At 44.2% G+C, this 22,510-nt stretch overlaps 3 protein-coding genes across 3 annotated transcripts; 1 reads left to right on the top strand and 2 right to left on the bottom strand.

Moving 5' to 3' along the window:
* Positions 1–1,412: 1,412 nt before the first annotated feature.
* On the bottom strand, positions 1,413–5,245 carry NECHADRAFT_56227 (uncharacterized protein; the record flags this gene model as incomplete). The annotated part of the gene is made up of 9 exons (XM_003039362.1): positions 1,413–1,698; positions 1,758–1,884; positions 1,941–1,961; positions 2,011–2,149; positions 2,225–2,509; positions 3,197–3,603; positions 3,655–4,613; positions 4,663–5,009; positions 5,099–5,245. Coding segments are annotated over 9 exons (2,718 nt in total), but the record flags the coding sequence as incomplete, so codon positions are not given.
* Positions 5,246–6,578: 1,333 nt separating this feature from the next.
* On the top strand, positions 6,579–8,399 carry NECHADRAFT_89232 (uncharacterized protein; the record flags this gene model as incomplete). Its single annotated transcript, XM_003039366.1, has 6 exons — positions 6,579–6,752; positions 6,804–7,148; positions 7,201–7,626; positions 7,679–7,890; positions 7,942–8,113; positions 8,163–8,399. The coding sequence occupies 6 exons, from the start codon at positions 6,579–6,581 to the stop codon at positions 8,397–8,399; spliced, it is 1,566 nt and encodes a 521-aa protein (XP_003039412.1).
* Positions 8,400–16,279: 7,880 nt separating this feature from the next.
* On the bottom strand, positions 16,280–16,915 carry NECHADRAFT_89231 (uncharacterized protein; the record flags this gene model as incomplete). The annotated part of the gene is made up of 2 exons (XM_003039361.1): positions 16,280–16,650; positions 16,693–16,915. 2 exons carry the CDS (start codon positions 16,913–16,915, stop codon positions 16,280–16,282), a joined length of 594 nt encoding a protein of 197 aa, XP_003039407.1.
* Between the last annotated feature and the right edge of the window lie 5,595 nt (positions 16,916–22,510).

Genomic DNA, 22,510 nt, shown 5'->3' with positions numbered 1-22,510 from the left:
TCGATCGTCTCCTTGTCAAGGGACCAGCGAGCCTGGTGCCTGGCGAGACTAGTGCTGGATGCCGTAAAGAGGTATAGCCGCCACGGCAATAAGATTGACAAATATATCGCTTCTCTCGAGGACTCGCCTGCTTACTGGGCGGCGATGATCCTGCACCCTGGCCTCCAGAAGCGATGGATTGAGAAGTACCTTCCCGAAGAACACGGTCAGCGTATAATTCAGGGCTTCAAGAGATCCTTTAACGAAGATTACAACAAGCAAAGCCCTCCAGTCACCAAACAGATCACTCGGACTTGGTCAAGCTACCTTATCGACGAAGATTTCTACGATAAGCCTGAGGATCTCTTACCAAAGGATTAGCTTACAGAGTACCTCTCTTTACCGTTGTTACCGGGGGAGGACTCTCAAGAGTGGTGGCGCCGACACCAGGATTCATTACCTAAGCTAGCAAGAATGGCCTTCGATCTGCTGTCAATTCCGGCCACTTCGTGTGAGTGTGAGAGGTTATTCAGTCAGTCGAAATTGACGATATCGAAGCAGAGACATAGTCTGAAAGATCAGACAATCGAATTTCTCATTTGCTTGAAGTATTGGCTGGAAATGCGGGGGTCTTGAGGCAGGATATTTCCCTAGGGGTTTATCGCCGTAGCAGCGCGTGACCTGACTCACCTACAGATTCAATAGAATAGAATTGAATAGAATTGAACGGAATTGAGTAGAATTGAATAAAACTGAATAGAATTGAATCGGATCGACACAACTCAATCCAAATCAATTTCGCCGCACATGCCCTCAATTCAATCCAATCTGACCCTCAAATTGAGTTGAATTGAGTTTTTCGGAGCGCTGCGAGGCCGTTGCCCCCAGGAACGGCGACTTCTGGGTTGATAACACCCTCGTCGAATACAACAGGTGATTTTATTACTTGTTCAACAAGGAGGCGGCGTCGGAGGGAGAGGCCAGAGGCCTGGATAATCAAGACAAGTGGAAGATGTACTGGGACCACAAGCTGGCGGGGAGGGTGTTCCCAATGAACGTGATGTTCGGCGGGTTCATAGACGTGCTCGAACCCGACAAGGAGAAGAAGGAGAGTGAGGGAGAGGATGGGGAAGGAGTTCTGAGGAGTCTGAGTAGGAAGTGTTAGAGCGGTGTCGTCTTTTGTCGCGTGGTGTTGAACACAATGGCTCTTGGTGTCAATTAAAGCTTGTTGATTTGCTTGTTGGACTTTTCTAGTCAGTTCTGGTTTGAATCAAAAGGTTTGAACCGGGCTATGCCGCTTGCAGTGATTTCATTTATCCTTGCCTTCTCTATCCGCCTTCAATTACCTGAGTTGCAGTCAAAGACGTACTGAGTGATTCATATTGCAGTGACACTATTGAAACCAGTTCTTGTATGCTATACAAGGCAACTATCTAAGGCCCTCCATAGTCATAGAAACCACGCCGGCTTTTCACACCCAGGTCACCCCTCCGAAGGAACTTTTGCAAATACTCTCGGGGCTCGCTCGGAATGTCTCCGCGTGCATCGGCATAGTGCTGCTCGATGTCGTGAACAACATCTAGACCAACAACATCCATCTGCTCAAAAGGACCCTTGGGCGTCTTGAGCACGCCCTTGAACATGGCATCAATTTCCGCCGGAGTTGCAGCGCCTTCAGATGCTGCGAGGAGAGCTTCTCGCTTGATGGCTGCCCATATTCTAGAAGAGGCATTTAGTGAGTGTACTGAAATTAGTATTCTTCAGAATCAGAAACTTACCGATTGTAGATGTAGCCCATGGATTGGCTTTTGACGTGAAAAGGCGAGAAGCCATGTGCCTTGCACTGCTCCATCATCAACGGGATGTACGAAGGGTTCGTCGTTTCATGGCCCATGATCTCAATCTCTACATCCCCATCAGCTTAATTCTCGAACAGACATAAATGAAGTGAATATACTAACCGGCTGTTTCAGGAGGCCAGTCTGTCAAGTCAGCAAGTGTTGCACTAGTCGAGTTTGTCTTGGTACTTACAGGAGTGAGCACTCAGAAAGCGGTGCTCGTTCCTCAGTGTTAGACCCTCTAGTATCTCCGAACAAGCGTAGCTGCTGGAGTTGGAGGCGATGATTGTCCCCTCTGGTGCGAGAGAGTCTAATTGTGAGATGACCTTGCGCTTGAGAGGAAGTTGTTCTGGGACACACTTTGCAAGTCAGTATCAGCTGTATAGCTCATAAAGGGGTGCTCATACTTCTACTACGAGCCATGAAGCCTGGAGGGCTTCCCGCAGTGTCTCGGGTGTATGTGTGATGATTCTCCCCCAGCGAGCATCCTTCGTGGTATCCTCTAATCGAAAGCCCTCAATGGCTTTGAGGCTGGCTTGAAGCTGACTTTCTTGACCGTCGACAATATGGACATCATTCCCTCTACTTGACCACATGAAGGCAAGACGTCTTCCTTGCGTGCCAGCCCCGATCAGGGTGACTGAAGTTTTGAGAGCGATGGAGAGGACCATGTTGACGAAGGAAGGGAGGAGCTAAAGTTCAGGTTGCAGCTGGCTTCCGGACAGATTTGGGGAAAATGAAGACAAAAGAAACTAAATTACTGGTCCAAAGTTAGCAATGAATTCTGCGCGCTTTGCATGTGGTTACCATTCAAGGTATTATAATCTCGATCGGATCCGGTTCTTGGTGAGATGACATGGGAAGCGTGACGAGATGGGCGTCCCTGCAGTGGCAAGCATCCCCACAAGAGATTGGGATCATCGGATCCGATTCTCGATCAGCGAGCGAGCTAACTTGATCGTTTGCCCCCACACCATCATGACCATTCCGCAGGGCGGAAAGTAGCGCGCACGAGACGTCATCCTGAGAGTTCGGTAGCGAAATGTTGACACGAGGCTTTCGCGGAAACGATATACGAGACTTCACCAACCTTCCCTTTAAGGTTACTCAAGTCAAGGCTCAATGATCATACAGCTGCCAGAAAAATGTTCCTGATCAGGGATAGAGCAGACTTTCTGCTATCAATGAAGTAAATTACACGGCATTCGTCCCCCAAGCTTTGGCAGGGAGATGATGGGAATATCAACACTAGAATACAACTAAAGCATAACTATCACCAATGCGACTTATTGTGCGTACATGGTAACATTTGGATGCTGTATCTGGTCCGGATTATCATCTGGTACGTTCGATACGAACTTTACTATCGCGGCTTGCACAGACTTGGAGCTCTGCGGAAGTTGTTTCAACGTGTCTTCAAGAGTTGATAACAAACTCTGATACGTTTCCTCAGTAATTTTCCCAATTCCAAAGTCGCGATCGATGGCCTTTCGCAGCAGCTGCACTCCAGCAACGGCGTGGTGAGGATACGGGTCGATGGAGACGATTGGGACCGTGATGGTATTTTCGTTTCCGCGGGTGCTCTCCTGGAGAGGGTCAAGGCCGTTCGGGCAGGGTCGCCGATGTGTAAAGGTATTGTGCAGACCAAAGGCTAGGGTATTCATCACCGTGTTCTCGGCATCGGTGCTTATGTCCGCAATATCGGCTAGTAGATCGTGACGGCCGGTGACTTCCATGACATCAACGGCCATCAAGATGCTGAGGTGATAGTGAAGCATGAGGGAAACTAAACATAGGTCAACAGAGGCCCTTTGAAGTGGAAAAAGAGTATAATTACACCAACGAAGTTTTGTTTGCTGACAAAGGAACTGCATCCGCTTGTGACACTCATCCAGAAGCGGACGGTATATCTTTTGAAACTCCTTGATAGAGTCCACCACAGCCGAGTACGCTCTACGCACTTCTGGTTCATCGTGGCCATCGCGGAGCGCTTCCTTGAAGATGGCAGTCAACTTCCACCCTAGTAACTTCCATCCCGCGCCAGCCGCGACGATCTGGTTTGCCCTTTCGTCAGTCATGTTAGAGCTCCCCCGACTCCAATGCTGTGCACTCTCGTCAAACATCTTGGCACAAGCCCTGACTAGACGCCACGGCAGCTCGGACTCGAAGCCAAATAAACCAGAAGAAAGCAATGGCCGACAGTTCAGTGTCAAGGATGCCGAGGTATCGAACGTCAGAGCTGCCCAGTAAGCTGTGCTCTCGGCGTTGATGAAGGCCGATGTTTCTATCGACTGTGGGGTTGTGACGATGGCCTGGGACTTGAGCGACGGGGAGACCTTGGAGCCGCTGAATTGAAGATTTCGTTGCCTAGCTCGTAGGCCCTGGACCTGCTGCAATGCTGCATGGACGCAGGCCTGCCCCGAGATACCATCAGCCTCTTCGTCCTCGGATATACCTTCTGGTATCGGCGTCAACGCAAAGAGAAGCAGCGATAGCATGGATCGGTAGGAAGGCCTGTTGATTATCCGGAGCATATCCCTCCTGGCATGTCGCCAGAGAACTTGAATGATGTCGGAATAATCGTGTTCGGGGTGTGTTTTCGGGGAGGTCATGGGAAGCCATCGAGCAGCGAAAGCAGCGATGGTGCTCTTTAGGGATTGCTCAATCAAGCAATACCTCTCGCTACCTCTTCCGGGCCCTGTGCCGTCGTTGGCGGCGGCATCTGCCATGCACCCATCAAGATGATCGCAAAGGTCGGAGACGCTGACATATTTGTCTGCGAGGTTGTGGCCGAATCTGATGCGGTCAGTACCCTGTCTCTCTAGTTAGAGTCACGGTACCGTACAAGAAGGGACAGCTGTATCGGCCCATCCATGAGCCAAAGACAGCCTCAAAGCCTTCACGATACAGAGTGTCTAGCCATTGCGATTCTGCTTCGCTAAGCAGACCTCTGTCTCGCGAGGTGATGATGGAGTATGTCGGTGAAGGCGCCACGAACGGAGTTGGCCCAGAGGACAACACCGAGGTCGTCAGACTGTCCCGGTGAGCACTTCGCTCTGAACAGAGGACGGGCCCCTCATTCCCCGTCGAAGCATCTGCTTCCTTGCTCCCTTGCGTCGACGACGTGTCACTGGGAGGATGAGACGCTGTCTGACCCCGTCCCCTACGCTTCACTCCACCAGACGCGCTTGTCTTGGCCTCCTGGAGCCACTGTACCGAGAGTGAGGGTCAGCCACGCGTGATAGACAAGCTTGGGATGAGCTCGCATACCTTGAAAGTACATGAGCGATGGCGGTTCTGGCAACGTGTGCAGGAACCGGCCGCTTCCCCAGCGGCGTTGCGGCTCTGAGCGTCACAGGCGACGCGGGATCTGCGACACTCGTCGCAGCTGGAGAACTGGGTGCGGCGTGTGACAAGATTGTCTCGCATGGTTGAATTCACATTCCCTTGCTCTGGAGCCAAGAGCTGCGTGAGGACGAAGAGAGACCGGATCCGTTGCTGGGAGAGCAAGCTTCCAGGATTCAAGTGGGGATGGGACGATGGATAAGCAAACCTCGAGATCCGGAACCGTGTCTAGTTTTAGATGCGGGGTAATGCAGATTAATTTGTCTGGGGTAAATATTGCCGGGGATAATCTGGAGATGAGACAGATGCGGAGGAAACGCATCCTTTAGTTCATCGTCTTTTGCAATGGCGTCTGGGCTCAATGTGACGTCGACGTCCAAGCGGCTGAGGCCATGCGTGACGCCTGCTGCCAAGGGGACGTTCACCGGGGGTTTCCCTGATCTTTGGGGTTTGCTGGCGCCGCCACACAAGCTAGAGATGAGCGACGGCGGCGTTTCTCAGAGAGCAGGGAACTTCCAATTTTAAAATCTGAACCGGTGAATAAGCCAAATTGAATGAGCAGTCTCTGGCCAATTGTCCACGGAAGGTCGCCATGTGCTGGCAGGGATCATCGGAACCGAGGGCATCTCAAACAAGGTTGGGGCAACCATCACAGGCGTCTAATATCCGGCCATGACACAATGCATCTCTCTCAAACTGTCAGAACTTCTCAGTGAAGGACGCTGCAGTCCGTTATTGATTGAGACAATGAGAGACTCTCTCAAGACAGGGCCATTCTGTCCCGCTTGAATGCGTGAATCGACTCACTCGTGCAGCATTGAGGAGGATTTTGACCACAGACCCGCTTACAAGGTTACATGAAAAAGTCAAACCAACCTTGAACACAACCCACAGACTGGGGTAACGCCCGCCCCCAAATGCGCCTTTCACAAGGGAGCACAGCAGCATACTCCTGCCTGACTCGCAATGCTATCCTCAGGCACATCGGATCCGATCCTACTCCCCCACAAAACAGAGGTGGAAACTAAGGTCATCAACTTTCGGTCGTTTGAGTTGCTTGTTCAAGACAAGCGCCCCCTGTAGAATGCGGGGAGAAACCCGCACCAGAACACCTCGACCATGCTCTCCCGCCCCCCTTTACCGAGCTGTCATCTGGTTCGGCCGGTGGATACCTCCTCGTCAAGCCGCTTACAATTGTGATAGACTCTGCTTTCTCTCGCCCCTAGTAGATCCTGAAAAGCTGTGGGGAAGAAACCATGGGGTAGACTAGGGGTGAGGACATACATAAGACCCTGATCATCCACATCGTTTGATCAAGATCCATCATCAGCAAAACAGGATCAACCATTGTTGAACTTTGGCCATCTTTTTGACATTTGGAACTCGAACTCAGTCAACGTCAACTTGCTTGCCATCATGGCATCATACACTCCTCCCAACGAGAAAGCCGACATGGTCGAGGCTGAGATGGGCAACACCTCAGGCACTGATCGCCTGGGTGAAGTCGAGCACATCAAAGGTCTGGCCACTGCGCCTGGAACAACCCTCGACTCTTTCTCTCATCTGGACGAGAAGAGGATTCTGCGCAAGGTGTGCTCACCCCGCAGCTCCCCCAATTCTCCTTGCTAAGCCGCTTTCAAGATGGACCTTCGCTTGATCCCCATGCTCGCGCTGCTTTACCTCCTGTCTTTCCTCGACCGAGGTAACATCGGAAACGCCAAGATTGAAGGTCTCCAGGAAGATCTCAACATGACGGGCGACCAGTACAACTGGTGCCTCACAGTCTTCTTCTTCACCTACGCCGCTTTCGAAGTCCCCTCGAACCTACTCCTCAAGAAGCTTCGCCCCAGCGTCTGGCTCCCGGCGATCATGGTCGCTTGGGGCGTCGTCATGACTCTGATGGGCATTGTCAAGAACTACCACGGCCTCCTTGTTGCGCGCGTCTTCCTCGGACTCACAGAGGCTGGTTTGTTCCCTGGTGTAGCGGTAAGTCTTCGCAGCGCCCAGCAACGGTTCTCTCTTCGCTGAATTCTCCCAGTATTACCTGACGATGTGGTACTGCCGACACGAAATTCAATTCCGACAAGCCCTGTTCTTCTCCGCTGCTTCGGTCGCCGGCGCCTTCAGCGGCCTTCTTGCCTTTGGCATCGCAAAGATGGATGGTGTTGGTGGACTCGAAGGCTGGCGCTGGATCTTCATCCTCGAGGGCATTGCCACAGTCCTCACCTCAGTGGTCGCATTCTTCGCCCTGCACGACTTTCCCGAGACGGCCTCATTCCTTACCGAGGAGGAGCGTGCCTTTGTTGTGTTCCGACTCAAGTACCAGAGCCAGCGACCTGTCAAAGGCCAAGAAGAGGAGGCTGGTCAAACGCGAGTTGCGGAGGCTGGTGAGTTCAAGTGGGCGTATGTCTGGAGCGCGTTCAAGGACTGGCAGATCTGGGTCAACATCTTTGTCTACTGGGGAGTAAGTTGCAGCGACCTGAAGCACGGGGAAGGGGTACTAACGAGTTACACAGATCGTGTGCCCTCTTTACGGCATCAGCCTCTTCCTTCCGACCATTATTCGCAACCTCGGCTACACCTCGAGCAGGTCTCAGCTCCTGACTATCCCGATTTACATCACCGCTGCTATTCTCGCTGTCATCATCGCATGGACTTCGGATCGGGTTGGAAAAAGGAGCCCGTTCATCGTCGTCTTCTTGTGCATCATGATTGTCGGCTTTTCGATGTAGTCTTCCTGACAATATTCTAATTATTCACCGGCTAATCAAAATTACAGGTGTATTTCTTCCGGAAACCCCAAGGTCGTTTACGGCGGCGTTTTCATTGCCACTTGCGCCATCTACCCTGCCTTCCCTGGCGTCATCTCCTGGCTGGCCAACAACCTGTCAGGAAGCTACAAGCGAAGTGTCGGCATGGCTATTCAGATTGGTGCTGGTAACCTCGGTGGTGTAAGTCTGACTGTTGTCTCTAATCAGCTCATCTGCTAACTTGGCATAGGCCATGGCATCGAACTTCTACCGATCGAAGGATGGTCCTCGCTACAAGCTGGGACATGCCCTGGAGCTTGGTTTCATAAGCGCTGGCATTGTCGCGGCTCTCATCCTCATCGTTGGATATGACCGCATCAACAAGAGCCGTGCTCGCAAGGTGGCAGCCGGCGAACACAACCAGTATTCTGAGGAGGAGCTCTCTGCCAAGGGTGACAAGGCTTTGACCTGGAGATATATGCACTAAGTTTGGACAAGTCTTCAAGTGTTGTTAATGATTAGCAAGCGAATTACGGCATTACTACGGGTAGTTTAAAGTCTTGCCTCGTTGAATACAATTAGTCGCAGAAAGGCCGACACCCCCAGTTCTCACAGTCTTGACTTCTCGCAGCCCAGCGCTGACCTCAATTCAAGTATCAAGTCAAGTAAGTCAAGTAAGTTGACCGCCCAATATATTTCAAGTAAGAAAGTTTATGATGCCACAAACTTGATTTACTTGAAATACTATATTTCATGGGTTTTCCTATGCGATGTTGTGTCGCGCAGGGATGCTGAGTGCACTTGACAAAAGGTAGTTCTTGTTATAGTGGTTGTAATTATTCTTAGTTAAGTATTTTTCGTCTCAATGAGAGGCCCTTTGGGGCCTTATATCTTTGAATGATCCCATCTAGGACTTTGAACCTTAATCGTAGGACTTCAAACTTTAATCTGATCCTGAAGCTTAGGGGGAACTCTCAGTTCTTCCAACAGCGATTATGGAAGGCATTAGTGCCATGCGACCATACCGCTTACGTGATCAAAAAAGCAATGCGATAATATCAAACGGCATGAAATTCTGAATACAACAGACATTGTCCCATGTCGATAACTTCAACCTTGGCCAAACGCTGTGTAATTGAAGTTGGGCATTTTGTATGGGGAAATTTTGTTTTTGCTTACCGGTGGAGGGGTACTGCATGGCAGCTCCCTTCACGTGAAGACAAGTTTCTTAGCCCTACAACAGCAGGACGCCGATGAGATACCTTCCAAATTAAGAGTGGTGCTGCTGATGGGTGATTGGCCGAGCCGTCTGGCGCTAAGTCTCGGTGTCCAGTTCAGGAGTAGATGAATGAACTTTGCCGGGGTACCTTGGTAGATTTACCACTTGAGAACCTTGGATAAAGCGGGACCCAACTCCATTCCATTGAATTTACAGAGGATTCATATTTCTAGGTGAAGCGACAGCGCTCTTGGATCAATATTTCACTCCGACAATTGTCCACGCTGACCTCATCTTCATCCCATCCTTGCCAGGTGCCTCCATGTATGACGCCTCAAACAGTAACAGTCCTCACGACTAATTTCCAGTAAAAGAAGGACCAGCCGAAAGCAGCAGGTAGCAGAGTATCATATCACTTTGGAAAATATCGGCCCTTGGCCGTATCAAACCAACCAACCGGCCCCTGCCCTGTGTGCTCCAGGTAGCGCCATTGAGTCTGACGTGTTGCCAAGGGATGCAATCAACAATCCCCATCTCGCGGAATTAACTGGATTCATGTTATCGTGCATTTACGAATCTATCCCAGCACTGCTCAGGGGCTAACCAGATGATAGCTTCACGAACCGTGGGGGAGAATAGGCAACCAACAAGATCTCGTAGGGGAATCCAAGCAGCATTACAGCGACACCCTTGCGCGCGGCGTCTACGCCATGATCAAGTTATATTCACCTAGGGCTGCTTCGAGACGGCCTTACATAAACGACCGTTGTCTAGGTCCGGTTCCTGTCATAGATCTCCTGATCCACCCGACGCCTTTCCCACCGGCCGAATCTCCCCCCGCCAGGTCGCGGAGTGAGACATGCGCAGCCTGGAGTAAGGTCTGCACGGACTGGAGGACCTTATGCGACAACACCAGCACAGGAAGGATGAAAATGTGGCGCGACCAACAGCCACGGGGGGACGTTACCTCGGGCCGAACCGCGCGCCTAAACCAGTTAGAAGGTATCTCAGCCCTGGGGTATCCGTCTTAGAAGTGGCCTTAATATATCTCAGCCTTAAATAAGATGGGGCCAATATCAGCCCTAGTCGCTGACAGTTTGTGTTCGTTCTCGCCGCAAGAGCCGATCGATATACACTCAGATGGTACATCGGAGAGCGTTTCCAAACAGAGTCAAGATGCCGTCTCACGGCAAGAGAAGCTGGGATGCATCAGAGGACAACGAGGCACGCATTCACCCTCACTCTCTATTTGCGTCTAGGTTTTCGTCCCATGTCCTCTACTGATCAGGTTGCTAATGGGCGATGTAGAGGGGGGCCTCAAAAGACTACCTAGGTGTGTTGCCTGACATATTTCTCTGCCTACTTTTAAATAGAGCTCGTAGCTAACTTGAGCTTCTTCTTGAATAGTATGCGATCAGTGTCGGTCACGCAAGATCCGATGCGGAAGAGAGCGACCTCATTGTTCAAACTGCATCAGACTGGGCCTAGATTGTGAATGGTTAGGGCAGGGAAAGAAGCCTAACCAGGCAACTTGGCTGTAAGTGCCGAGTAGGCCCAGACATGTTCCTATATCCGAACTTCGAAACTTATTTGTCACCGATGTTAGAAGCCCCGCAGTCACCCGCCTTAGCGATCGACTCCAAAAGCTGGAAGATGCTGTCTCTGGCTTGCAAAGTTCCAAAGACAGCCAAGACTCCGAGACAACGCCTCCCCAAGTTCCCGATTCACCGAATATAATGACTAGCCCCTCCTAGAGCCAAAGCTGCGTGATTCGAAACGTCGGCGGTCGCGAGCGATATTACGGGTCCACGTCTTTGGTCTCTCTGATACAAGATATAGCCGCGATCATACAAAGCAACATATGCGAGACAGAGAATAACCAGGCGAGCTTAACTCGTGCAAAGGGTGCACGGGAAGAGATTCTCCAGCTAGCAGAACCGTATCATATGTGCACACACGTCTCTGACGGTTTAGTCCTAATGGGTCCTCCCTTAGTCATAGTCGAGGCCATAATCGAGCCATATTTCGAGATAATTAACTCACATATGCCTCTATAGACCAAGGAAAGCTTCTATCGTCTTATAGCCTCTGCTAGAGAGACTTCTAATACATTAGATAAGCATGCCTATGATATATGCGCCAATAATCTAGTACTCCTAACCCTATAAGCCAAATCCCTCCATCCCAGAGCAATTTCTAGTAGAACCTATATAGAAACTTTAGGGGCGTCTTTGATTAATATGGATCTTATAAGATCATTCATTGCTAACGCAAAGCGGGCTTTAGAGAATATCGAGTTGCTGCTCCTTAACCCTAGTCTTCTAAGTTTGCAGGCACTCTTATCTCTGGTACGTGCCACTCTCCCGAACACGTTGACGATCGAATCCTGATGATAAATAGTGCCTGGTAGCGCAAACATCCCTTTCAGAGGATATTACCTCATTAGTATTTAGCTTTGCCGTCTACGTAGCTAAGTCTATCGGCCTACGCCACTGGAACTCGGCGAGCACTACCGAAAGAACTAGCACCGACGAGTGCCAAGAGAAACATCAAGTCATGTACTGCATAGCATATCTGAGCAGAGCCGTGGCCTGGTCTTCCGGTTTGTCCTTTAACTTACCCAGTGTTGGTCTCCTTGAGCGCAGCCTCTCCACCTCGCCAACCACGAGCCATCTCGCCACTCGGGTCGCTCTTTTGCAACTCGAGGAGCAAGTTTATAGTGGCCTATACTGTGATTATGCTACAAATCAAGGACCTGATACCATCGGGAAGGTAGCTTTCAGACGGGGCCGGCAACTCGAAGACTGGGCGGTAAACCACTCGGAGGACCTCGACGAGGATTAATATTCTGGCACCCTGAGCAATGAATTGCGGCACGATCTCGCAGTGAGGGTTTCTTCCATCCGGGCATTGGTTTCATGGCCCATTCCAGAGGATGCATCTAAATCTCTCTTAATACTCGACGTTGCTCGGCGCTCTCTCCGATTATTCCAGCGGCTCTGGATAGCGACCTCGGAAAGGGGACACTACCTGGATCTGGCCCTGTGAGTACCTTGATGACCTTGACAGACCATTTTGATGCCGTATCGTCCTTGGTGTGGGCTGACCACCGAACCAGGCTCGTCGCGTCGTATCCTCCTGTGTCCTTCTTCGAACTCTCTAGGCATATCTTGACTAGCCAATAGGCTTCCGAGGATGACTAGGAACTTTTGCACTCGTTTATGACCATAGTTCGAATATTTGCAGAGTGGGCTAAAGAAAACTCTTTCATGAGGAGACTGTCGAGATTTAGTGACGTTATGCTACGCTTGATCAACGCCAGCCGCAAAGACAAGCCATCAGGACAACCCGAAAGTCAGCCAACGTCAGTTGGCCAGGCTTATATACATACCTTGGAGCCATTTCCTAGGAATATGGCCCCCATAGTTAACCCCTACGGAGGGGACTCTGCCGCCTCTTCCTCCCGCACCACGTCCACACGCATCTCGGGGGTTGCTCAACTGATGCATCCAGCCTCGGATACAGAGCCGGTGTCTCTTCCAGCCGTTTCAGCTTCAGTCATGTCGTCGTCTTTGGATTCGTTTGATGGTGGGTTTGGGGGAAAGCTGAGCCCGATTGGTGACCTTGAGGGATGGATCGTGGAACCTGGAGCGCCGGGCGCGCCTCTACCGCCCAACTCGATGCCGAATTTTATGTTTCAAGATAGCGGTGCTTTTTCTTTTAATAGGATTGATCTTGGGTGACTCATTACTTGGGCGATATTTTTATTCGAGGTGGCTGCGGCATGACTTTCGTGTATTTGAGCCTTTTGAAGTGTCGGTTGGTTTCAAGGTTGCTCGGGTTAGGTACACGGCGCAGCTAGACCTTGAACAAGAGGTTTTGCAAAACCACATATCGTCAATGAGACTTTCGAACCTTCTTATCGCCCGCATAGCTTCATGTGAAGCCTCGGCACCCATCTGTGTACGCGGACTCTTACTGGGATCTTGATACTCCGCGGACGCCGAGCGGGTCGAAGGTGCAAGGTGGTGCGACAACTGAGCACTGCTGGCCAGTTTCAACCGCCAGATGATACCCTCGATGGGTATTTGGAAGCAGGAGACAGTGCGTATACGAACTGGGTTGAACCATCACACGAGTCAGTGTTTAGCAACCAGAGCCCCTGCTGCGGCTCTTAATGCCGCCTAGGGATAGATTTAATACTACATCATTACATAAAATACGCTTTTTATATTAAATATTTAAAGCAAGATACGCTTTATATATATTATTTCCCCTTCTATATTAGGATTAGCGCCTTCTATAGTAGGCTTAGTACATAAGAACAATATAAGTCCTTTCCTAACCTCCTTTTCTCTATAGCCTTTAACCGTCTATTAATATATCCCCCTAAAACTTCTTAATTCGACTCCCCACTACCTTTAGACCCTCCGTATATTTTCTATAATACCTAGAACCCCTAGAAGGCTAGCTAACTACTAGGTCTACTAAGAATTTATTATACTTACCTCTAATACTAATTTAGGTTTTAAGAACTCTTAAGTTAAATATAAGCACTATAGCTATGAGATAACTAAGGGTATTACTTATTAGAAGAAATACTTACTTCGCTATTATCCTAATTATAAAAGGTAATAATAGTCTTAGTAGCCTTAACTTATTTATTACTTTCTTATAGTAAATAAGACCTTTAAATAAATACTTAATAAGCTTATTATTATAATAATTTTTACTAATAGCTATCTATTTAACCTCTTTAAGTCTAAATAAATATAGATTCTATTAAGTAAATTAAATATTACCTAATAATTACTATATTATCGCTAAGTATAATAGCTATAAGCCCTAATTTATTCTTAGTACTAGAATTAAGTCTAGGCTATCCTCGACTAAGTAAAATATATTAATATAATCTTTAATACCTTAGATAATATTATAAGTTATTAAATTATTAATATCTCGATATAAGTAATAAATAATCTAATATTTTATTAGAAGATATTTAATATAAGATAGATTTAATATATAGCTAAGTACTATATTAATCTTTTATATCCTAAGCTAGAGATAATTTATAAGGGTAATTTCTTATAAATTAACTTATTTTATATAGATATATATAATATAATAAGGAAAGCTTATATATATTTAGTAATAAAAAAGGAATTCTAATATTACTTCTTTTCCCTCTGCGATTTATATAGGTTATAGCTTCTTATTAAGGATATCTTAGAGCTATTATTCTTTAAAGAGGTATTTAAAAATATTATATTAATTATTACTTTCTTTAAGAAAGCAAAATTATAATTAGCTCGATTAAGAGAAGTATAAAAGGCTACTTAGGGCTACTATAAGGCATTTTTATCTACATAGGTCTTTTAGTTTTTTTAACTCCTAGCTATAACTAATTGCTCGCTTTAGTATAATTATACGCTAAGGTAATTAATTTAATACTTTATAGTTAGTTTTATGCTATAAAAGAGCCTCTCTAAATATATACTCGCTATCTTAATATAAAAATAGAGCTAGCCTCTATCTCTCTTAAGCTTCTTCTAAAGGTATTAGAGTCTATTAATAACCCTTACTTCTAGATATACCTAGAGATTATTTTAGCTATAATTAAGCCTATTAATAGTTATTAGTATGCCTTAGAAGCTAATTAGGCTTATATTAGCTATATAATTCCTTATTAGCTAGAGATTAAAGTAAAATAGAAGGTACTTAATAATTCTTAGTAATATTAAGATATAAATTTTAGCAATTTATATTTTATATAGTTAAACTATATAGATAAATAGATATATAATATTTATTATGCGGGATTTATATTATAGCCTAATATAGTTAGGACTAAGCTTAAAGAATAATAAATAATAAAAGTATTATAATTCTTTAAGTTAGCGGTTAATCTTATTAATTACCTTTATATTATTCGAGAATTTAATTACTTCTAAGTATAATTAGGGGGCTAGTTTATTGCCAGGGGCTTAGTCTATTTAAAAGAATAGACGCTATTAGATACTTAGATATTTCTTAATAACTAGGGCAATAAGCTAGCTATACTTATAGTCCGAATCTTTAGAACTATAGCTAATTTAGTTCCCTTAGAGAGATTATTCTCGGTAGTTAATTTCCTCTATAGTAAAGCACGCAATAGGCTTATACTAGCTAATACTAATAAGTTAGCCTTTATCTATATAAACGAATAGGTATTAAAGAGGATAATATAGTCTTAAAATTAACCTCTTAATTATCGCAATAAGGTTAATTCTATAGTAATTAGCTAAGAAGATTTAATAGAAGATAGCTAATTTACTCTTGAAGATATATATATAGAAATCCATTACGTATTAAGTCTAGAAGTTAATATTATTATCAGCGAGTTTATTTATTAACCCGCCTCCGATAGAGAGGAGATAATTATAGGAAAATTTAAGGTCTAAGATAGGTCAAAGAGTAAAGAAATAGGGGGAAAATTAACCTAATTTAGCTTAGTTATTTATATTATATAACCCTTAGGCACCTTTATATATTAGTAGTTATACTATAATAAAAAGCGCGCTTTTTATTTAGAATGAAAAACTACTTTATTATAATAAAAAGTAGTTTAATATATATATGTATTAAACAAGTGCCTATCCCTAATGCCGCCAACCCGATGCCGTCCTCATCACCATCACCAGAGTCGGAGCCGGAGTCGGATTCAGAACCAGAGTCAGAGTCAGAGTCTTCTTCCTCATCTCTTGGCCGCAGACTCGTTTCCACTGGGAGCTTTTTGAGCTGCTCGTTGACCTCGATTTCGATGTTGGCGCCGCAATCGTACGTGTGAAAAGCAGGCTCATTCTCAAGCCAAAGCCTATCATACGCATGATCTTGGGCAAAATCTCGCCACTTCTCCATAAATAGCGCCTGGAAGGTTGTCCATTTGTCATGGGATAAACCTGATGACCGCCGGTCATTCAAGCTCCATGATGGTTCGACACCCTCTCCCAAAAGCTCTCCATCCGTGAAAATCTCAATGATATACTTTGCGAGTGCTTGTGCGTGGTGTCGTTCAGCGGCGCTGCTTCGGCGGGAAGCTTTCTGCTTTTGGCGACGCTGACTATGAGATCCAGTGAAGTCATCTGCGAGGCTCTGTACTGGATGCATCACGATGAACCAGAGTTCCCAGACGCCGCAGTGGCAATTCGGAAAGTCCTGTTTCGGATGTCGAAAGGCAAATTGGTCGTCACATGCTTGCCGACGTAGGATGAATGCCAATATCTCAGTGTGAACGTGACTTTATCGAAGAAGCCGCTTCGATTTGTGATCGGCCGCAGAGGTCGGCCGACAATGCCAATCATGCCTAGGTGAAATATGGGGAAGTACTTGTCGTCAGGGTCGGCTGCCTTGGACCCAGAAGCCCTCCTCCCATAATCCATTGTGTACCTCCGTTGGAACATTTCCAAGGCCTGTGAGGCGTCGAAATTTGACTCGTTCGTCTGTGCCAGAAAATGGTCGACTAGAGTGAGCACGGTAGCTGTCCGTATGATAACGAATCAATAAGAGCGTTCATACTAACGTTTCATCTTGAAGTTTCCACTTGAATGCCTGATTTTGAAATCATCCCTACCAATATTCGACGACCGCACTTCCTCGTCATCTACACTCGCGTACAGTTCATCCACAAAGCCAATGCCGGCGTAACTATCAAGACCACCGTCGTCACTATCGTCAGCTGTACTCGGGTTGACCAGTTCTTCCAAATCGGCAAGCTCAGCCAACAGAATTTTAGGCTCGTCCATTGTGTCTGTGGTAATATGTGTCAATCTCGTTAACTGATTCACTGAGTATCTCAACATTTGCTGCTCCTTCGAATGGGCTCTCTAGACGGGCAATGAGGCAGCTTCCAACCGGCGTAGAGTTGTCGTGTAGTCCGTGACCACGTCATATCATCCGTCCTGGCAGTACCGCTACCATGTCCGAACTTGCAAGCACTAAAGCTCGGGTTACCCTAGCCGACCCTCATTTTTGCCCAAAGGATATATGGCTCCTCTATTATTTTATCATTCGGTGTCGGCTAGATGAAGGGCTGAGACGAAGGTTGTTATATAGCCCTTCATCTAATCGAAACCGCTCGAGGCTGCTCCGTGCAGCCGCGTCAAAAGTCTTCACCCGATCTTTATAATAAAGAAGACCGGCCATCATGGCGGCTTCTATCGATATAGCTACGCCTAGCCTAGCGAATGTTCGGGACAAGCCCGAGTAGGTATATAACGTACTTATCAGTGAGTGCAACATATCAGCGAGTGCAACAAAAATCTCAACCAGTACTTACCATCCACGACCACCTAGTGGGCACCCCCACCTAATGCATAACCAAAATTTTAATCTTCCCGTATAAAATCTAAATTTTAGTGCATAAAAAAATAGACCATATTATTAATTAAAATCGAAGTTAATAAAGAGCCTTTCTATAAAATTAATCGAATTTTATTCCCTACGTGGTTTTTTAACCTCCTAACCGCTATATATGCGCTAGTAGCGTTTTATTTTGCCCCTAATATCCTTACTTTTATCCTCTAACTTAGCACCTACTTTAATCATTAACTTAACCTCCTTATCTATATTAGCCTCTATTTTTGCCTCCTATGAGTTAAGATAGGTTTCTCTAGCTACTAGAGCCTCAACTAGGTCTATAAATCATCGATTTAGGTTTAATACTATCTTTCTTTTTCCCCCCTTACTATAGCTAATATACCTACTCCTCTAGCCTAGTAATCCATATAGCCTAAATAACTACCTTTATCTCTAAAGCTTCTAGGCTCTTTTCTATCTTATTATACTTCCGCTTAGTTAGATAACTTCGGTATTTAGCTAAATCTTAAACCTAGCGGCTTATTTTTAGCGTATTATCTAAGTATAATTAAGGAGGGCTAGGCATTTTAAAATCTTCTAATAATTTTTCTTTATCTAATTAAATTTCTAGGTATATTAGAGCTTTATGATGATTTATTAGCTAATTTCTAATAAATCTCTAGTAGGATAAAATAATCTCTTTCCTTATACCTACCTCCCTGGCTTTTATATATATATAAATAAAGTTAGCTTTATTAACCGGCATAGAATAAGTTAAATTAGCCAGCTTTTAGAGTTCTTTCTAATATATAGCTTTAATAATATTAAAAATCCCATTATTTAATAGTTATAAACCATAAGAAAAATATACTAGTAGGTAATAGCAGTAGACGTTGTTCAGAAAGCACGCGGCCATCCACTTATCCTGACTGCTCGTTAGCGACCCTACAGCGGGTGACTCTGCGGCGGAAACACCAAAAGGCTCACCTGCGCATGGCTCCCGTGACTGTCAAGGATAATAAGTCTCGCATCCGATGCATCACGAGGCTCCGTTTGAGGTAGATAGACGTCTTTCAGCCACTCGAGAGCTATATGGTTGTCGGTCCAGCCGTTCGGTGATGTGATGTAGTGCCAGTCCGCTATCAACTCGAAATCCTTAAGTAACCACTGCTTCTGCAGCTCTTTCCCTTTGAAGATAATTCCTGGTTTTAACGCACAGCCAGTTGCGGTGACAGCCTCAATAAACGAGGTCCAAGTACGCACGTTCCTCAAGGCATGAATGCCATCATGTCGCACTGAGCGTGCTGAAAGGATCAAGGATCAGGTAAAGAATAATGGGCAGCAGCAGTGTGTTAATTGATTGTTGTCTAAGGTTATCTCTTGTGCGGGGTATTCCATCCCGCAGGGTTACTTATGGCATACGGCTAGATTACTAACGCAGTTGTTTCATAAGGCCGTGAAGATCATGCCTACCCTGCGACATATCATTTGGGAATGAAAACATCGCCCAGTGGTTACCGGGATTAGCCACTGGGAGAGCGGATCCTTTTGACACAACGAACCAATCGCTCGATGTTTTTCAGGCGGGGATATTAGTGGCGCAGGGAGACACGACTTGGCCAAACCCTTGTTTTTCTTTGCCCGCCTCCGATTTTCGGTTTTTTTTTTTTTACTATTATTTATTTTTATATTATTATACTAACTATTAGGAGCCTATATTTTATAAAAATATGCCTTCGTTATACAATTAAATATGCCTCTATCTCCTAAGTGCGCAAACACCTCTAACCAGGTCACGACGAGGGGTTCAATCTAATTAGAAGGCGCCAAAAAAGGATATATAATTCCTCTGCTAAATTAGGTAATAATAGAAGTCCTAATAATACTTTATATTATAAATCGCAATATTATAAATACGGCATCTATAAGAGGTCTAACTCCGCATATCCGGCCTCTTTATCTTCTTCTTTTCCTTACTGCTACTAACCTCCGTAAGAGGGCTCTATTCCGGGGCTTTTATTCTTAGCTACCCCTGCCGATAGCCCTAATAGGCTAGGCAATCTAACTTTACCTTGCGGTTAATATAATTAATCTTACGATCGATATATTCCCTCTATAATTCGGGTTATTATAAATTATACTTATCTCCGGCTTAGTAATACCTCCTTACTTAATTATTATAGCTATAGGTATTAAATAATTTATTATAAATATACTCTCGCTACTCCCTTTAATTTATATATCTCTTCTAATTTAGCTATAGTTCGTGAAGTTAAGCAATATAGCTATTAATAAGAGCTATATTAAGGAGGAAAGTCTATATAAGTACCTACTATAGTTTATAGTATAGGGGATAATTATACTTATAATAAGACCGCAATTAATCACCACGGTTAATATAATTCATTTAGTCGTTATAAGTAGTAGCTACTATTAGTATATTAATCTCTTTAGTAGCTTTATTACTAAAAAAAGGGCATATTAGCTTAACTTCTAACTTCCGTAATAATAGCTTCTTCTTTTATTAGACGATATGCTTATTATCGGCGCTAGTAAATATAGTAATTAAAAATAATATAAGCTTATTATCTTTCTAAGGGATTTAATTAACCTATAGATATAGAATAAAGATAAATTAATAGGGATTTCTTAGCTAAAAATGCCTAAAGCTAATACCTAGTTATTAGGGGTTAAGATCGCCTTAATAGTATTAAATTCGTATATTTTTTTAACCTTACCGTTATTATTCTTATTATCTATTAGTTCTTAGTTAATGCCGCTATTTATATAAGCCATGCCTATAGCACCGAAGCCATAGCTATGGAGGTTATAGAAGAGGGGAAATAATAAGAAAAGGTTATCTATAAATATATAATATATCGCTTCTAGTAGTATATTTATAAGGGCAATAATAATAACCTAAGTTAAATTCGGTATAAAAGATTTATCTTCTATACTAGGGGCTTTAGCTATAACTTTTCTTCGCTTGCTTAGCCGACCTTATAATAATGATTTCTACGTTGAAATTTTATTGCTAATAGCACTATATAGTTTCTCCTTAATATGCTAAATCCACCGAAAAAAGAAGCCGCATTAAGCGATAACTTATATCTTAAAGCCCACGGGGTTAAGCTTACTTTTAATAACCGTTATATTGTCGCTTTTGCCGGTATAATAGATTATATACTTATCGACGGCAAGGTAAGACCCGGGCCGGAATATCTGCATAGATATGGCTTATATATAGTTAGACTACTCTTTAACGCATTAGAATACCTTCGGAATAGGTATAATTTCGTTATATTTAGTGTAGTTAAAGGGACAAAGGTGCCTATAGATAAGCTAAAACTTATTATATGAGATAAACTTAATAAATAAGTGCGTAAGATATTAATCACCGGGCTTAGGGGGTTTCTAATAGCTTCGTATTATCTTTTCTTTATATATACCTATATAAATTAGCGCACTAATCGTCGTTAATACTAGCGTTCTATATAAGTAAAGTAAGTAAAATTTTTAGGCTTACTTACTTACTTATTAATAAAATCCTTATTTATTTGCCACCGCGAACTATTTACTTATTCTACTTACTTACTTATAAGTAAAGTAGATCTATATATAATAACTAATTATTATAGAGCATGGTATCCCGATTTACCCTAGGCTTTACCCGGGAAATCGCATTACTATGTGCCTAGTTTCTAAGGCATTATAATGCCTCTATAGTAACCTAGTATAAGGCGTTCGTTTATAAAGATATAATAAGCTTTGCGGCACTAAAAATATATTTATTTTCGCTAGATATAGCTAAGATAGAAACTAAGTCTATAGCTATATTAAATAACCGAGGGAACTAAGTCTTATGGCTAAGCTACTATTATAGTAATTATAACCTAAAATATTTATTTATTTATTACCGTAAAACCTCTAGGGCGGATAGGCAGGGCTTACGGTTTTGCCCTACTTACTTAGATCTTACTTACTTACTTACTTCTTAGAGGCTTTACTTACTTACTTAGCTACTAGGCTTATTTACTTACTTATTACTTACTTACTTAGTTACTCACTTATAATTACTTTACTTATGTAGAACGCTAGTTAATACCTCTGAGACCGTTGTTCCTTCCTATTTGTATAGTTTTGAAGTCCGCTCTATCGGCGTATTCTAGCTATTAATAACGCCGTGTTCTTTGAGCCATATAATCTAGGAATTTATATAAGATACCTATTTCTTAATGAGTAATATAGGTAGAAAAAGCTAGAATAGTTATAGAGGCATTAGAGGTAGTATATTAATATAAAAAGGGTGTATTTTTATATAGAAAGGCTCAAAGTTAGTACCTTAATTATTTTTAGCCGGAAAATCAATAGCGCGCATAGGGTCATTTAGCTATAGGCAGCGACTATGCTCCTCCCTGATAAAGCTCCTATTATTATAGGGGTTAATAGCTTATATCTTTTCTAGAATTAGAGGGAAAGTTATTAATAAAATTAAAATAATTTAATAGTATTAAAAGTAAGAAATAATATTAATTTCTTATTGGATTAAACTTTTTATACCCCTTATGTATTTCCGAGGTGCCTATGATTATGTGGGGCGAGGTATGCCTTAGAGGTGTTTGTGCACTTAGGAGATAGGTAAGCTAATAGCGCTGCGCTAAACGCATATATATAAAAAACGTGCCTTGGTTAAGGCATAAGTTGTAAAAGACTGAAGAATATAGATTATTTTCTTAGAGGAACAGAACATACTAACCATGGCCTGGAAGTCTAATGTTGACTCTTGATCTCTTTCCGTAGGATTCCTAGAAGAGATCTTCCGCACTTCTAGGTGAAATAAATATCATAGAAAATAGTAAGGGCAATTAATTAATTAATAGTAATGAAGATTATCTCAAGAAAGAAAGCCTAAAAAGCTCCCCTTTCTCCTTATGACCTGTGAAGAAGATAATAATAGTCAAAGGCAAAACCCGCCCTAGACCTTTTATCTACGTACAAGAAAAATAACCGATAGCTCAAAACGGCCTAGCGCACTTTTCCCC

Source organism: Fusarium vanettenii (genome assembly GCF_000151355.1).
Source record: "Fusarium vanettenii 77-13-4 unplaced genomic scaffold NECHAsca_112_unmapped, whole genome shotgun sequence".
Lineage (NCBI taxonomy): Eukaryota > Fungi > Ascomycota > Sordariomycetes > Hypocreales > Nectriaceae > Fusarium > Fusarium vanettenii.
Note: the sequence above shows the minus strand (reverse complement) of the source record. Positions and strands in the feature narration are given on the sequence as shown.